Consider the following 17715-nt stretch of genomic DNA (forward strand, 5'->3'; position numbering starts at 1 on the left):
AATAGTGCGCTCACTACTATATATTACAACCTAAATTTTATGAACCTGGAAAATAGATACAACATTTTCATTGCTGGTAACACATAATATTGCACATAACAAACAATGTATATAATAAATGTTATAATAGTATCATTATTTTTATGTTAAAATGTGACACCATTAGAATAAGGCCTGTTGTCAATTATGGGGTAATTTCTACAACAGATGGGACTTTAACAAAATAATAACAGTAGAACAAACAAGCACTTGTTACCTTTCTTATTGTGAAGCACTCCTTGCCTCATTTTATGCAATTTGAAGTGAATGGCGTAATTGCACAATTCTAACGCACACATTGTTTTTCGCTAAATTTAGCCCTCAATCTTGTGTGCTCGCTACACTGGTTACAATTTGGGCTCAAAAGCGAAAACGGCATGAAGCTTTTTTAGTTGTTTTTCCCCCCAGTTTTCCTCATGTAAAATTACCTGTGCGTTACAATCATGGGTGCGTTAGAATCGTGCAAATACAGTAGGTAGGCACACTCGCATCGCTCCTCAATTCAGGCCATTAAAAAAAATTGCAGAGGATCCGAAAACATATTCTTATGAGATGGGAACAAAAGCATTTCTTTTGGTGCTGTAAAATCGCTATGCATGCCGCTGTGACACTGCCACTGCAGAAGTGAGCTTTGCATAACATCGATTCTCACGGTGCATCGGATCTGCACAATTTTTTTTCTTTACGTTGCATCTTTTGCACAATTCGTAGAAATAAATTAACTGACAAGACGCGACATGTGAGACGGGACAAAAATGGGCAAGAACACAAACTTTGTTAGTTTGTCTTTATGTCCTGTGTGAATCCATGCTGACTTGACCAACTGTCAACCAGTTACTTGAGTTTATTACGTTGCACTCTAAAAGACAAGGTCCTTACTTTACAGACAAGAGCGGTACTTTAAACTCATGAGTGGTGCATATACTAGGGGCGTGACAGCATTCTTGATAGGAAAGTAAGGAGCACACAGTTTTCAAGAGAGGCAACGCAAGCGAGCAAGATGACAATTATTGTTGCGTAACAGAGATGCCCCACATAGTACATCCTTCTTTATTAGAATGTGCTACTTGTACAGTTCATAACCAGTGCAGCATTTTTTCATGCAGATGTCTCTGTTTGCAGATTTGATGTCTTGAATGACGTACCTAATGGGAAATTTTTGAGCGCAAGAACAAGACATTCACAGGAACGAGAGAGACCGGACTGGCTCGTTCTTGTGAATGTGTTGTTTTTGCGCTAAAAAAATTTCCCATTAGCTCTTCACCATCTCGCTGAATTTCAAGTTTTGATTAACATATGTTTTGTAATTCTTCAGTTGAATCAACAATTGAAAAAAAAAAAAACACTTTTGCAGCAACACATGTTTCGCAAAGAAGTGAACCGTACAGCATAAAAGAAAAAGAAAGCTAATAATACTTATCTTCTGTACAGCAATTAAATGAAAGTGTAAGAGCTACATTTTATGTTGTATCATTCTGAAATGCCATGTATATCGTATGTGACTGATATAGCAGTAATGCTACATGTTTGTTCAGTTCAGTTTCCAAGTTTACTACTACTAATTATTCGTCTTTGTTCTTATTTTATCTCAATGCTTGCATAGCAGTATTCACAGGAAACCTATCATTACTCATAGCCCTTGTTGCCAGTTTCGTCACAATAAAGCAGTAACACTACTTGTAACATCAGCAGCTTCCTAAATGTGCTTTGTACTTGTTACAGTTGAATGCCTACTTTGATGGCGTATGTAGCGCAAGACGCCTGTTCTTGTGAACAGTAACAAAACTGGACGGCGTTCCTGTGCATTTGCCTGTTGCCGTGGCATTCAAACAGTGCTAGCCAACAATAACAAATGAGGGGCAGTTACAGGACACACGTGGTCGACCTCACATGACCGGGTGGTGCCGGAGACCCTCTCGCATGACCTATGCTTTGTCAAACTTCCTGGCACGGTTCACTCGGTACAGCTTGGAATCTCGTGTCCTTCAACAATCAGCGTGTGCAGAATCCCTTCTTTTTTGCTTCCACTGCTCGCTGCGGTGATGTAAGCCTGGTAGGGCCCCACTTGGAAATGGGTCTCTGTCCCTCCGTCCACAAATTCTGGCTGAAACCGAAAGCAGTTCCTCAGGTGTGCATCCAAAGCAGGCTGCCGATTTGTGAGAAGAAGGCGTTGCTGCTGCACTTACCACAACATCGACCTTTTCTCCATTCACATATACGTCCAGTGTGTCCTTCTCTGCATACAGGAAGGGTTTTGCAAAACGTTGCAAATTGCATTACCTTTCGAAGCAGTTAGTATAGTTTTCGCTTGTCCTTGTACGTGTTACACTTTAATACAGTACGATGTTACCGGAGGCATGGATGCCACTAATAATGTGCCACTACTAATAAGTGGAATACAGATGATTACTTGTGGCTACCTCAATAAACCGCACTGGTGGTTGTTGAGGATGCCATTAATAATATCTCTATGTCCTCTCCTGTTAAGCATTGCGCCATTAACCTAGGGAACTCAAATCTCCGGACTTTGATAACCCGACATATTTGGCAAATAGTAATGTTTGTGAACGAAAAATAACAACAGTGCTCACCTAGAACCACCCTCGTCGGTTGCTCAAGGAGGTTTACAATCCACGTGTTGAGTATTTTCGACTGCCTCTCTCTGAATTTGTCGAGTTGCTTGCCGTCTACGATGAGCGAATACTGGTAAGTGAAGCCACTCAACGCTTTGATCACCACCATGCACTTTGCCCGGCCCACTTCAAAGGGCTCCGAGCCAACAAGCTTGAACATCCAGTCGCGTCGCACGACTTCCTGCGAGCAGCGTAGAGAATTCGCCGTTAGAAAGGGCTTGACGAAAAGCAGTAAGTGTGGTATTCGTATTTGGCGGTGCTCCATCGTTCGAAGTCACTGCTCACGTCACAAAAGCTGTGGCTAGACAGCGCGCTACCGGTTTCGAAAAGCGGGCTGTTGTCGCCTAAATAAACAAGCTCATCAGGCACGACTCTTTCTCTCTTTAGAGCTTTACGGTTTTCGCACTACTACACAACTTCGGCTAAGCGCGCAGTGACTTCTCATGTTTTGCTAACGAGCAGTTAGTTTTAAAACGACGTACCTTTCCATCAACTCTGATCACTCTTTTTCCGGTGGTCGTTCCGTGTTCGAATTCGATCTTGTGTATCTTGTCACTAAATGGAACTTCCCAAATAGCGACAGTGTCAGCCATATCGACGTGAAAATGCTATTTTCTTCACACAGTTAAGATCGATAGCCGGATGCCACGTAGTGCTCAGCAAGACAAACACGAAAAAAGGTTGGCAGACATTAATAGATCTAAATCATACGCGCACTCAGCGCATAACGCACAGGTTTCTTGCGCTGTTGTAGACGCTCTGTACTATTCCTGCAAGAATGAGCCGCGTTATGTGCAAGGCAGCCGATTTTTCCTACTCGCGGGGCGTCAACACAGTTGTCATAGCAACAGAAAGAGCTTGCGATGTTAGTGCGGCTTATGCTAAAATTTAGAGCACTACAAATTATCAAGTTTAATTTTAGTATTTTGTGCTGCGATTTTTTCGCGGGCGTAGCGTTATTATTTCACGTGAAAAACTTATCTGAAAAAGCGTTTACCACGCCAGTATTCGAACAAAACATCAAACACGCTTCTTTTTGTTTTGCGTAACGGCCCCTAGGCTACCTACGCGGTAGCCGCCCAAGCCCGTCTAAAGAAAACATCGCAAGGGCAAAGCTCGGGCGGCAAGCCTTTGTGTGTTTGTGGACTTTAATAGTTAGATCTTTTAAATAACTACACTCACCGAGCTCGCGCACTCGATGTTTACCGGATTGTGTCTTCGACAAACAGCGGAACGGTTTCGAAATGCAATCACACGCGCATTGTTATCGCTCTGGAAATAATGGATAAGTGGTGACCCTTTCAGAATGAGCAGCATTTGTAGGCGAGTAGAAGTCTCTATTCTTCTGCACGTGTTGTTTGATGAGGCTGGGCGCGACGCGTGCATTTTGAAGCGTCGTAAAGCTAGAGAGCGCGCGCGCTCTCGCACGCTAGATCGCGACCCAGACTAGCACCTCGCGATGAACGGAGAAACCGGAAAATAAAACGCTGATCGCCTTTGTATGTAGTAAACGCTCCATTGAAGGAAGGGGACGCTTATCTCACAGCCGCGCTCTTTATTTCTTTCTTATTTTGCAGGGAGAGGAGGCAAGACAAGAAAGTTGCGAAAGGACAAGCGCAAAAGACAGCGGGCCGTTCGAAAAAAGATGGGAACTCGAAGGATAGCAAAAGGAAGTTCCGAAACGTCTGGAAGGAGACGTATACGTGGTTGCAGTACGAGGAAATCAAGAACACCATGCATTGCGTGCTGTGCAGGGAAGCCTACTTCGGTCAGGAAAAGTGCGTGCCGTTCGTCGAAGGCACGAACAACTTCAAGGTTTCGGTCATCCAGAAGCACGAGAAAACGTCGGCCCACAGAAACCTGCTGAACAAAAGCGAAGCCGAGAGGAAAAAATTGGCCCACTCGTTCCGAACAAAAAAGAAGCCGCCCGAAGACTCTCGATCGCGGTTCGAGCTCCTGTTCAAGACCGTGTACGATATACAGAAGAACAAGCTCTCGTTCTCGCAGTTCCCCGTTCTGGTGAGCCGGCAGATCCAGAACGGGGTGCCGCTCGAAGGTCGGTACACGAACCACCACCACGTCGTGCCGGACTTCTCCAAGTACATCGCCATGTCGATGATCAACGACACGGTGGCCGACATTTACCAGGCGAAACACTTCGGCATCGTGCTGGACGACGTTTCGGACGTTGTGGGATCGCGCAAGGACGCCGTGTACATCACTTACCTCAAGGACTGCACCAAACGCACCAAGTTCTTGGGGCTCGTCGACAACGAGAACGGCGTGGGCATCGCGCTCGCGATGGTGCAGATGCTGGCGAAGTTCGGATTGCCCGCGCCTTTCGAGAAGCTCTTGTGCCTAACAACAGACGGGCAGACCGTGCACCAAGCGGACGGCGGCCTGCAAATGGCGTTGGGAAAAGAAGCGCCCGTTCTCTACACTATGGACTGCCTGGTGCACAAGCTCGAGAGCGCACTGAAGCCGGTCCTCTTCAGGCACTCGCAAGTCAGATGCTGCGCGGACAAGCTGTACAAGTTGTTCTGCTTTTTCAGAGACCTACAAAAGAAGACGGGCAGCACGGTGGACATATGGACACCGTCGAGCCCCGCCGATCAACACGCTCGTTCCTCCAACCCTCAGTTGCTAGTCCTCAACCTCAAGTTCCTAACTGCCATCATTGAAAAATGGAGCAGTGTAACGTCGTTCCTGAAGGATAACTACCACAACTTCGACCGTAAGCTTCGGCCTGACGCGTCGGAGATCCTCACCTGCCTCAAGAGCTCGGTGTTCATTGCCCACGTCCACCTGCTACGAGAGATCTTCAAGACGTTGCACGTTTTTCGAGAAAAGACGACTGGCTCATTATCTCCCGCCTGTTACACCGTGGTCGACGAGCTGAGGGCTACTGCAACACTCATCACCAACCAGATCTCCTTGGGCCCCTCTCTGGTGCCAGTCCTGCACGAGCTACAGGAAAGAAGCGGATTTTTCCAAGGCATGGCCGTCACGCAAGATTTCGACATCGAGTCGTTTCACATCGTAGCCGAAGACGTGTGCCGGTGCGTGTCGCAGCAGGTGCTCCAGATGGCGAGTCAGTGCTCAGAGTCCCTGCACAAGTTTTCGGTGCTGGATCCGAAAAACTGGCCGGAAGATTCCGACAAGCATTTTGGAGTGTATGGAATTGAAACCATCAGGGAACTGAGCAGCGAGATGCATTCGTTGCTGCCCGAGAAACCCATATCTGACATCATACTGGAGTGGTGTTCCTACAAGTTTTTTGTAAGTAGGAGTCTAGCGATGTGTCTGAGAAAAGACTTCATCAACCTTGCCGCCACCGTGGTTTCCAGGTTCAGTGCGGTCTATCCCACCATCTGCACATTCCTCACGGCGGCGGCTCTGCTCTCGCCGTCATGCAAAGTGACGTGCAAGGGCTTCGAAGAACTCTGCGTCATTAAGGAATCTCGGAAGAATGTTCTCACCGATGACACGCTGTGGCAGACAATGGTCATCAATGTGAACGGGGCACCGCTTGAACTGTGGGATCCAGAGCCCGTGGTTGACCTGTGGTTGAAAACGAGTCTTCGTAGGCCAAACAATAGAACTTCTACTAAGCATGCTTTAGACACTTGTAACAAGCAGGAGACCCAGGTTGACAACTCGGCACTCTTCCAGGGCTGTCAGGTTGTCGTCATAACGGGTGAATTATGCGATCTTCCTATGGTCTGCAGCACTGATGGGTCGAGTTAGTGGAACAGTCAACTCTTACATGTAGTCATCTGTAGCTTGTCTTATGCATGGCCTTTTTAAAAAGTACAGAACAATTGTAGGTTTGGCGAATTTATGTGCTTTCATAGCGTGTCATCTGCTTCAACGAAGAACCAATATTCTCAGCAGTGAACAGTTCTTTTTTGGCAGCACTAATGATGATGTGGGCAACCCTGATCACAAAGGCACATGTTTACTTCTTATGTTCAAACACTGAAAGTTAAGTGACCCCTGGACACTCAAAAGAAAAGGGAGAAAGCATAGAGTTTCACAAGCAAGCACATGCTGAATTTTCTTAGAACAAACATATTTATTTATTTCAATAAGGAGAAAGCATGAATGCTTGCGGAGGAAGCAGCAGGATAAAATTGTGCTGGTGATCGTTACTCTCGCATCTGAGCTGTCACAGCAATTTCTTCATAATGAGCTAAACAGCGAATCTCTATCAAGCACGAGAAGGGAAACTGAGGCCTGTTTTTCTAAATTGCAACCATACGATGTCGATAGATGATGGTGCAAAGGAAAGTGGGATGAAAATGTCACGACAGTTCGCGTATGGTTGACACAATTAGTTTTTTCTTTCTACCTTATTGTGATAGCAATTGTACGGGGATACTAGGCATGCACACACCGCCTCTGCTGTCAATGTATCAACTGCACATGAAGTGTGTGGTAAGCTTGTAGATATTTTTAGAAAACTTAGAGCGCAAATGAAAAGACACTGCACGACGAAGGTAATGCGCATGCCATATGTGCTTTCTTCCTCCATTTTCTTTTTTCATTTGTGTTCTGCACCCTGTTACAAGGCTCGTAGAAATGAAACAGACGCACAGTGCATTTGGCTGCGCAAATGGCGATGCCAAGTGGACACACCATTGTGGTTTGCTACATTGACCGTGCAGCAGAGCCAGGTTGGCATTCCTACTTCTGCTGCTGGCATGAGCACTGTGCACGTGACTGCTAGCACGGTCCATTCGTAGGTTTGACTGGTCTTGAAACTTAGGCCAGGTTGCTTTGACTTCGTGAACACGTTTCAGCGCATAGGCATATCTGGAGAGGGCTGAGGGGTTCAATGTCATGAGCAATTGCTTAGTTATCCTTGCAGCCCCGATCCCTAACTTCGGCGTCACTTGGATATTAGTTGAGTAAGGGTTGCATTGTGTAGTTGCACCTTTATGCAAACTTTATGCAAGTACTGAAATGTTTACATCAGTTTAGTAAACAACGAAATAGTTACTACCCAGTGCAGTCTCGAAATATATTATTGCCCACAAAGAAAAGTGATTATTTTTGGCATACTGATGGTCCTCAGATTCGCTGTTTGGTGTTGCAACGTCACAACACTGCTTTTTTATGATGCACCCATTGCTAAGAATGATGTCTTATTTGTGGAAATGTTTTTCGTACTCCAAACATTTAGAGAGGTGAAGGAGAAACTCCCCATTTCTTGACATGGCATGGCCTGTTTCAACATCTTGCATCAGTCAGGCAGTGTCCCTAGGCAAAGCGAACAATGACAATTTTTGCCGAAGTGAGAGTGCGGCCCTGACTGAGTCTTCAGTGACGTTTTCATATCTGTTGAGGACAATTTGCGCTCCTCCACACACTATGAAAGGTGTAGAGCGAACATCCGTGGCAGAAACACCACACCAGTACACTGTCCAGCCACCTTGCTGCTCCCGTAGTGCGACCAGTTTTGTGGCCAGTAAAATTTATCAAAGGACTCCGATACTAGCATTCCTGTTAGACATCTACATGCATGTAGCAGCCTTAATGGAATGTACAGTAACTTCAAACCAAAAACGATGATGGTTTTCGTTAAGTCTCGCGTCGTGTACCTTTGAGGGGCGATGCTTGCAACACTAACATTCAAAGACGCTTTGTACATAGCTAGCTAACAGGGTGCTCTTTCTGCTCTGCAGAAGCAGTTTCCTCCTCTGTGCTGTTGTGCCAGCATGTCGCATATGTGTTGGATAAAACATCATTCGACGATGTTCAGTGCAATTCCGAATCTTGCTGCCTCTTTCAACGCATTGCTCTTTGGTCAAAACTGCCAAACTGTTTCTTGAGGGTAACTTGTGTAGAGGCAAAATTTGTGCTTGAGGTACAGTAATAGTGAGATTTCATTAATTTTCAGGATAAATCTGCGTGTTCTACTATAAATCAACAGATATTCACACAATCTGTGAATGTGTAACATTTCCTATAACCTGCCATGGCAGCTACAGAATTGCACTGCTGAACATGACATCAGGGATTTGGTACATTGCCACAGTGGGCACGTTCCAATACGCAAGAAATGCAGGGAACTGCTTGTGTACCCAGATTTCAGTGCAAATTAAATAACTATAAATTAACAAATTAATGTAGAGCCCCCGCTTTTCCATCTCGCTATGGCATCCCTCGCAACTCTCGAGTTGTCTTGGATTGTCAAACATTTTAGTTTGATATAACACACTCTAAAACTGGTAATAGTTCCAGCTAGGGTTTTTCCCAAGTCATCAATCCTTAGGCACTCACTGGCTGCAATTGCAAGATGCGTGCAGTGATGTAATTGAACAGGTTTCATTAGCAAACACTGTTTAACTTGTGCCTAAGCAAAACTCATTACTGATGTACTGTCGGCCGCAAAAGTTTGCGGGATCTGCTGCGCGTGGCGGAGCGACAGAAAACTGCATTGCTGCGTCACCTACCGTGATGCGGTGGGTGTTGAGGCTATCGGCCTCGGCGATTAGCGACGGCGCGTTTAGACAACGTGCCTTTGCCGGATCTAATCGCGGAGGCTGCGGCCGATAGCCTCAACAACCGCCGCATCACGGTAGGTGACGCAGCAATGCAGTTTTCCTTCGCTCGGCAACGCGCTGCACATCCCGCAAACTTTTGCTGCCGACAGTACATCACCTGTAATAATGTGTAGCCCCTAACCCCCCTCTTTAAAAAAAAAAGAAATGTTGTCTACACTGTACTGTGTTCATAAAACTTAGCCGTTCTTCGTTGAAGCAGCTGGTATGTATGTATATACATTTATCTAATATTTGCATGCCAACTAAAGGTCTGTTCAATTCACTCTGCATGTCCTGAACCACTTCATACCCGATCGTTGCTTGTGCTGAACTAGTACCCACCACATTGACTCGATAGCTGTGGATTTCACTGACCAAGTGCGGAGTGAGGGGCTACGATTGCTTGCTGCAGCGGGTGCGTTCCAATGCAGGCAGAATACTGCAGTGTTTGTGCACGATGTTTTGATTGTATGTTAACAACTACAGATGGCCAAGGGTGTTCTAAAGGCCACTATCGCAGTCTCTCTCATGTATAGTCGTGTACAACTTAAGAAGCCGGAGAGGCCCCGCCCAAACGGCAGAAGTGCGGCTGCTGATCGCCTTTGTGACTAAAGAAATAGTCCCACTCATGCACTGGGCAGTGTTCTCTGAAGGCGAGGCCACCGCCAGTTCGTCTCATGACATCGGTCCGGAGTGCGCGCCCATTTGTGCAGGCTTGTGCGGAGGAAATGCCGCGGACTTTAAAGTTGTATCTGACTATAGAGAGAGTGAAAGGCAATGGAATGACAGGGTAGCCAGTTGATTAATGAGGTTTAGGAGCTCCGCAGTGTGGTTTTTCTAGCGGTTAGAAATGTCCCTCAGCCTGATGTTCATTTGCTTATTCCCATCTTGAAAGGGGGCAATGTCCTAAGTGTGGTCTCTGGATGCCCCTTGTGCAACCGTAATGAAAACCAGTAGATAATGAGCCACGTAAGGTATACGAAACATTAACTGTACTATTTTAAGTGTATTGTAGTAATTATGACATAGATGTGAAGAAAGTATTGTGATATAGAAAGTAAAAAAAAAAGTAATATCTGGGGTTTTACGTGCCAAAACCACGATACGATTATGTGGTACGCCATAGTGGAGGGCTCCGGAAATCTTGACCATCTGGTGTTCTTTAACGTGTACCAACATCGCACAGTACACGGGCCTCTATCATTTTGCCTCCATCGAAATGCGACCGCCGTGGCCAGGCTTGAACCTGTGACCTTCGGGTCAGCAGAAGTAAAAAAAAAGAGTAAAAAGTGTGGTATAGATGTAAAGAAAGTAAAGTAAAGAAACGAGTCCTCAAAAACTTTCCCCTTCTTTCATTCATTCATAGCGAGGGTCTTGCTCCGGCAGACTTGACACCTTCAGGTAGTATGCGAGGGCTTATTGGTCAGCCGTCTGCTCGTTAAAGGTTCCCGTGCTATGTGACACCAGCTGGCAAAAGAAAGAGTGTTCCACACTCGCCGTCACGGTTACGAGCTGCGCTGACTAACACTCCCAGGTTCGCATGCACGTAAATACCTGATAAAGTGAACAAGAGGACGACCGCTGCCGTAGCTCAATTGGTAGAGCATAGGCTGCATTATCCGAAGGTTGCAGGTTCGGTCCGTGCCGGCGGAAAGTTGTCTTTTTGTTCACGTTACTTTCTTCACATCGATATCATAATTGCTACAATACAGTACAACTCACGTCCCCTATACCTTCCTTGGCTTCATTATCTGCTAGGTTTTTATCAAGGTTGTGTCAAACAAATGAGCCCTCAAAAATCCCCCCCCCCCTCCTATTCTATCATTTATGCAACCATAGGCGGTCTTCTTGTAGTGTGACCAAAGCAGTGTGCGGAAGGCTGACTAGAGCTTCCACTGGGTATTTAACAGTAAAACAGGCACAAGCAAGCACCTGGCCATGCACTTAGCCATTATGCAACATTAATGCTTGGAAAGGGATGTGCCTTCCCAACCCAGGGACTTCACCACCTAACGGGAAGTTTGGTGTTGGAGCAGCCCAGATATGCATGCGTGCAGAAAAAACATGAAATCCACTTGCCAGCTCCACCCGGTCTTGAAGCTTTCTTTATAATAAATTCTCTGTGCAGTCTCCTGTAAGTGCAGAATGTGCCAACTAACTCCTTCGACAATTCATTTTTGATTAAATGCTTTGGCAGTTCAACCTTGCAGTGAACAAGCTGTACTTTGTAAAAATGCGAGTTTGAGCTGAACTGGTAAAACACACAAATGGCTAACTCAACTTGCACTGAAAATATCGACCTGGAATGAGATGAGACGCATGGATGCTGGCTTGATGCAATTTTCAATTGAGCTGTGCAGTTCAACACCTTCCATAATAGTTCGGAAAGTGGTGCAGGTGAATCGAATAAGACCTTGCATGTTTTTACCGTACACTATTGCGAATGTGGAAACCCACCGAAATAAAATATTGTCATTGAGTCTGGTGAACAGTTGTGTGTCCTGAGGTACAATTGGTGTCAAATGAAACCTGAACAGCGGCAAGCCTTCCTATGGTATAGTGCGCGCCGTCCTGTCATAACCATTGACAGGCGTGCGCATCCGGTTTCACCACACTGCACATATGCGCACCTGTCCATTGTGATAACTGGACGGCGCGCTCTATACCATTGCGAAGGCTCGCCAGTGTTCGGGTTCCATTTGACGCCGATAGTACATGCATGCTCCTGTATGATGCAGGGGCATAGCCAAAAACTTATTTGGGGAATCTCACCATCTTTTATGTGTGTTCCTGTGTGTGTATGTATTTACATACAAAATATAAAAATTTCAGGGAATTTGAACCCCTCTGGCTACAACGATATGATGCGTTGTGCTGCTTGATTGACTCACCATGGCTGCCTTCTGATGCAACGGAAGAATTGCAAGTGCTTCAAAGTCTAGCACTGTGTGTAGTAAAACACGCTCTCTTTCATGTGATATCAATTTGCAATTTGCAAAATTTGTAGCAACCTCAAGCGCTAGTATCTGGAACCTCTGTCATCACCAAATGATGTAAGTGTCCTTATGCACTAAGCATCATTGAGACAGCTGCTGTGTTTATAGTATGCCTAGTTAGATAAGTTAGGCCTTAGTTATGCTTCTGTCATTAACGATTCAAGAAAGCTATACCAATCTCGTTAGACTTTTTCACCGTCTCACATCGAACGGTATTTACTTGCAAACGGTGTTTGGTTTGCGGCTATGCAAAGCTCGTTTCAATGAAAACCTTCTGTCTAAGCCATTTCTTACAAAAATAGAATCTGTGCCCCACATGAACGGCTTCTCTCATGTGGTCGTAGTTCCCCGAGACTTGACGAACCAGAAAGAATATATAACATTAGTGAATATCTACTATCGCCAAACCCTTGCATATGGAAGGGTGAGCAGGGTCTCAACATAGCAAGGGTGAAGCTTCTGAGTGGGAACAATGCACTGTCTTACTGAAGTATGCTTGTTTAACACAACCTTATTCAAGACCAGCAGAATAATTGTTTGTGGTAGAGATGTGAAGAAAGTAAAGTGGACGAAAAGACAACTTGCCGCTGGCAGGTCGGTCCCTGCCAGCGGCAAGTTGTCTTTTCGTCCACTTTACTTTCTTCACATCTGTATCACAAACAATTATTACACTACAATTAAAAAACAGTACAATGAATGTCCCCTATACCTTCCATGGCTTCATTAAGGTTGTGTCAAACAAAGAAACGAGCCTTCGAAAATTCCCTCCCTTCATTAAAGTATGCTTGGAAAGTTTTTTTGTTTAGTTTGCAAAACACCTTTCTGCACTCATGCATCAACACTTTTGCAGATGATAAATTATGGCAAATACACCGAGTGGTGCGTGCTATGCAGCAGCAACACACCATGAAAAATGACACTTGAGGCTTCAGAGATTTGCAGCGTTATTTCATGCACTGCAGGTGCTGTATGCACACGACGTTAAAAGCACCATGCCTGTGATGCCATCTTGCTGATGAACAGAGTGGCTCCTGCTAGAAGAGCATGCTGGACTTTGTGAGATTACAGCTATCTTGGTGGTGTACCACACCATACCTACCAATGCGTGAACTTCAGAATTTGTAAAAAAAAAAAGGTGAAAAATTCCGTGATGACAGCAGGTTTACATACATGTGTTTTCAAGTGTGTTTGATAATTCAGTTTGTTTTTTCAATGGTGAATCATGATTGCACGGATGCTAGCAATCAAAACATGTTCACGTTTCAGTGAGCCTTCTGTAACATAGCAACTAACCTGGTGCTGCGCACTGTAAGGAGTGGGGTTCGGCGGGTCTCGTTACGGTAGCTGGCTCCCAGGGAAGAGACGCGTTCTTTCAAGAAGGAACGTGTTTATTTACATGATGAAGTCAGGAGGTGAAAAGAAGAGAAATAACAGCAAAAGTCTTCGGCTTTTATAGCCCCGAGACTGTCACTGCATAAGCACTGGCAAACCGGTGTCAACGTCTCCCGCCAATCCGGTGACCTGTCGTCCTGGCGTCCGGCCTCCCGAAAGGAGGCAAAGAGTCACACAATACACTCGCCACGCCCCGAAGACTCGTAGGTGAGAAGGTCGGCGAGGAGTTTCAGTCCAAAGGGGAAAGGGCCGATGACCTCCGTTTCCACTGCCAGTAATACTTGGAAGAAGTGTTGAATGATGGCTGCCTCGGGTGAAGGCCCCACCTGGGTTGATGGGAGCGTCTTCAACGGCGCAGTCCCACGCTGACCAAAACGCACGACAAAGCGGGTGTGTCGAATTCCGGAAAACACGCAGACCGCTCCCTCTGGCGCAGGTTAATTTTCCCTGCTGCGGTAGCGTAGAAGGCAGATGTGGCTGGGTGAGAAACTCTCCTGCGGTGCTTTCTCACGCAGAGAACAACAAGCCAAAAGGGGGTCTCCGAATTCCGACGTCCTTTTTCTGGGAAATCCGACGACAGCGACATGTCCGCCCGCCCGGCAAAAGCTCCTACAGGAAGAATCGGCATTCCTGCCTCCGTCTAAGCGCCGATACGGGGGGAGAAGACAGCATTCCGGTAGACAGCTGTACGCTCAATGGCGTCGGCCTCGATGAATTTTTAGGCCAAACGTAACAGCTCCTCCGCCGCCCGGAAAATCTCGGCTGGCCAGCGCTCACAACCGCTGGGCACGAAGAGAATGGTTGGTGACGAGGCCGACGTCCTGTCTTGGAACCGCAACTGCGAACTCGCAACAAACTCCCAAACCACCTCACAATGATCGACAGCAGCAAAGTGAACCATACAACACAATGCCATGCCGTGATCAAGCGCCTTGGACTCGCTAAAAACTCTCCAGGCTTCTCAAGACATAAATAAATGAAAAACCCGCTACTCTAAAATATTGACGGAATTTCGTGCCGCCAAAGCTACAGCATTCATGGAAGAAGGCATGCCAAAGAGTAATAAAAAAAAAGAACAGTTTTGGTCACAGAAGATAACAACAAAAGATACAATATACTGTGGCCCTTGATTCATCAACAACACTTTTCAGATTAGTCTGCTCAGACCATCCGCATTGCCGTGCAATTTCCCTTTTTTATAACGAACCTCGAAGTTGTACTGCTGGAGGGTGAGGCTCCATCGGAGTAAGCGACCATTTTTGTGTGACATTTGATTGAGGCATGTCAGAGGACAGTGATCTGTCTCAAAGATGAACCTCGCTCCGTACAAATAACATGACAACTTCTGGGCTGCCCAAACCAAACAGGCACATTCCTTTTCGGAAGCACTATAGGCTTCCTCCCGGACCGTTAGTTTGCGGCTGGCATAGAGAATGGGATGTTCCTCATGATCATCACCAACTTGGGTAAGCACGCCCATGCCTCTGTCGCTTGCGTCGCATTGAACTATAACTCTTTACTATAGTCCGGTGCGCGTAGCACAGGTCGTGAAAACTAACAATGCTTTTAAACCCTGAAAGGCGGCTTCTTTACCCCCATCCCAATGCAAGTTAGTGGGCTCCCCTTTTCTCAGTGCGTCTGTAAGCGGACTTGCCAGTTGCGAAAAATTGGGAATGTAACGCTGGTAGTAGCCGACAAGTCCCAAGAATGACCGAATGTCGGTCTTTGTGCGTGGCTGTGAAAAACCGGCAATCGCAGCTGTTTTCAGTTCGGCCGGCTGTCTCGTTCCCTGCCCAACAACATGGCCTAGGTAGGTCACTTGAGAGCAGCCAAAACTACATTTTTCCGCTTTCATTGTCAAACCCGCCCCTCTCAACCTCGAAAATACTTCCCTCAGATGCTTTAGGTGATCTTCCCAGCTGTCTGAAAATATCGCGACATCGTCAAGGTACGGGAGTGCGAACTCCTGTAGGTCTTTCAGTACGATGTCCATCAACTTGGAGAAACTGAAAGGCGCATTCTTTAGCCCGAAGCTTAGAACCAAAGGTCTAAAAGTGCCTACAGGTGAAATGAATGCGGCATAGCGGCTGGCACTTTCTGAAAGAGGAACCTGCCAGTATCCTCTCACGAGATCTAGCGTTGAAATGTATTTAGCAGCGCTGACCCTTTCGATTCGCTCCTCAATATTTGGGATCGGGTACAACTGATCCCTAGTGATGGCATTCAACCTCCTGTAGTCTACACATGGACGAGGGTCCTTGTTTGGGGCCTCCACAAGTATTAGTGGTGATGTGTAGTCACTCTCAGCAGGCTCGATCACCCCCAGCTCCAGCATGCGCCGTATCTCGGCCTCCATAATCTCCTTCTGTCGTGGGGACACGCGGTAAGGTTTGGACCTTACCGGTTCGGCTGATGTGAGTTCTATTTCGTGGGTTATCAGTTCGGTTCTACCCGGCCGATGACTGAACCTATCGAGATACTGCCTCAGTGGCTCCTTTAGTTCCTGTACCTGTTCAGGCTTAAGCGCTTCCGCGCCTACCGAGAAAGCTACAACCTCTTCAAGGCTAATTTCTGAGTCGGAAGTTTTGGTGAATCCGTCGAACTCGGATTGAATTTCTTCGGGCTCCTTTAGGGTGAGATTCACAACCCCATGTCGTTCTACGTTAGGCTTCATCAGGTTACAGTGGTAGATTCTAACTTCCTTCCTTCGACCTGGCACTTTCAACGCGTAGTTAGTGTCAGAAAGCCTATGCAACACTTCGACTGGCCCGTCCCAATGTACTTCTAGTTTGTTCTTTCGCGATGGTCTGAGAATCATTACTTGATCCCCAATGCTAAATGTTCGAAGTCTGGCATTCCTGTCGTAATAAAGCTTGGCATTCCTTTGAGCCTTGTCCATGTTCTTTTCGACAAGCCCTTGTGTCGTACTTAGTCGTTCTAGCAGATTTAGCACGTATTCTACCACTGTTTGACTATCCCCTCTTTCTTCCCACATTTCTCTCAACATTCTAAGTGGGGAACGCAGCGTTCTGCCATACACTAACTCTGCCGGTGAGAACCCCGTGGCCTCATGTGGGACCGTACGCAAAGCGAACAAAGTAGCTGGAAGACAGCTTTCCCAGTCTTCCTTATGCTCATAACAAAGAGCGCGCAACACTCGCTTCAAGACTGAATGCCATCTCTCGACGCTGTTTGATTGAGGATGGTAGACAGAACTGTGTATCAACCTTATCCCAAACTTCTGTAAAAAAGTTGTAGTTAACGAGCTCGTGAAAACCGACCCTTGATCAGCCTGTATTTCTGCCGGAAAGCCGACGCGTGTGAAAACTGACAGAAGCGCGTCTACTATTTCTGTCGAAGTGGGCTCCTTCAGAGGGATTGCCTCTGGAAACTTCGTGGCTGGGCACAGCATGGTGAACAAATACCTATAACCCGACTTAGTTGCTGGTAGGGGACCCACTATATCTATCACCAGACGTCGAAATGGTTCTGATATTATAGGTACCAATTTTAGCGGAGCTTTCCACTTTTCCCCAGGCTTACCCGTGCGTTGGCACGTGTCACAGGATCTTACAAATTCCTCCACATCTTTGAAGCACCCAGGCCAATAGTATTCCATTAGCAATCTCTCTTTGGATTTCTTTATTCCTAGGTGGCCGGACCACCCGTTTCCATGGCAGAGGTTCAAAAGATCCTCCCGGTATTCTCTAGGAACGACCAATTGATCTAGAATCCGGCCTCTTTTATCCCTGTAGTGCCGATACAACAAACCTCCTTTCTTATGCAACGTCACGTTGCCCCTAGCGATCCCTTCTTTAGCGTTAAACTGTAATCTAGTTAAGCTAGGATCGTTCTCTTGCTGGGCTGCCAGCGACTCTCTGTTTACTCGTACAAGCCGATCAAAGTTTTTCGAGGCCGGCGACAGTACTGACCCCATTTTGCCTGTGCGAGTGTCAACTAGTTCTCCCTGATCTAGTTCCGTTGATAAAACCTCATTTTGCTGATCAGTTGACTCTCCCTCTAGGTCATGATCTAACTCCGTCAATAAAGCCTCATTTTGCTTATCAGCTGGCTCTATCTGCGCGCCTGTAGGGTTACCTAACTCCG

The 17715-nt window shown here is 46.4% G+C and overlaps 2 protein-coding genes across 2 annotated transcripts; one reads left to right on the forward strand and one right to left on the reverse strand.

Annotated features, from left to right (window-relative positions):
• Nucleotides 1–15: 15 nt before the first annotated feature.
• On the reverse strand, nucleotides 16–3489 carry LOC119394336 (fas apoptotic inhibitory molecule 1). Its single transcript, XM_037661632.2, has 4 exons — nucleotides 3155–3489; nucleotides 2631–2853; nucleotides 2226–2275; nucleotides 16–2143 (listed from the first exon to the last, which is right to left on the reverse strand). The coding sequence occupies exons 1-4, from the start codon at nucleotides 3263–3265 to the stop codon at nucleotides 1994–1996; spliced, it is 534 nt and encodes a 177-aa protein (XP_037517560.1). The 5' UTR covers nucleotides 3266–3489; the 3' UTR covers nucleotides 16–1993.
• A 249-nt stretch (nucleotides 3490–3738) lies between these two features.
• LOC119394338 (uncharacterized) lies at nucleotides 3739–6562 on the forward strand. Its single transcript, XM_049415749.1, has 2 exons — nucleotides 3739–3999; nucleotides 4254–6562. Exons 1-2 carry the CDS (start codon nucleotides 3979–3981, stop codon nucleotides 6417–6419), a joined length of 2187 nt encoding a protein of 728 aa, XP_049271706.1. The 5' UTR covers nucleotides 3739–3978; the 3' UTR covers nucleotides 6420–6562.
• The last annotated feature ends 11153 nt before the right edge of the window (nucleotides 6563–17715 follow it).

The sequence above is a fragment of the Rhipicephalus sanguineus genome, chromosome 5 (assembly GCF_013339695.2).
Source record: "Rhipicephalus sanguineus isolate Rsan-2018 chromosome 5, BIME_Rsan_1.4, whole genome shotgun sequence".
In the NCBI taxonomy this organism is placed as follows: domain Eukaryota; kingdom Metazoa; phylum Arthropoda; class Arachnida; order Ixodida; family Ixodidae; genus Rhipicephalus; species Rhipicephalus sanguineus.

Coding starts and splice junctions, on each gene's coding strand:
- LOC119394336 (XM_037661632.2), bottom strand. CDS start 3,265: ATGGCTGACACTGTCGCTATTTGGGAAGTTCCATTTAGTGACAAGATA. Junction 2,854..3,154: donor TGATCAGAGTTGATGGAAAG/GTACGTCGTTTT, acceptor CGCTGCTCGCAG/GAAGTCGTGCGACGCGACTG. Junction 2,276..2,630: donor ACCGACGAGGGTGGTTCTAG/GTGAGCACTGTT, acceptor TCCTGTATGCAG/AGAAGGACACACTGGACGTA.
- LOC119394338 (XM_049415749.1), top strand. CDS start 3,979: ATGAGCAGCATTTGTAGGCGA. Junction 4,000..4,253: donor TGAGCAGCATTTGTAGGCGA/GTAGAAGTCTCT, acceptor TTTTGCAGGGAG/AGGAGGCAAGACAAGAAAGT.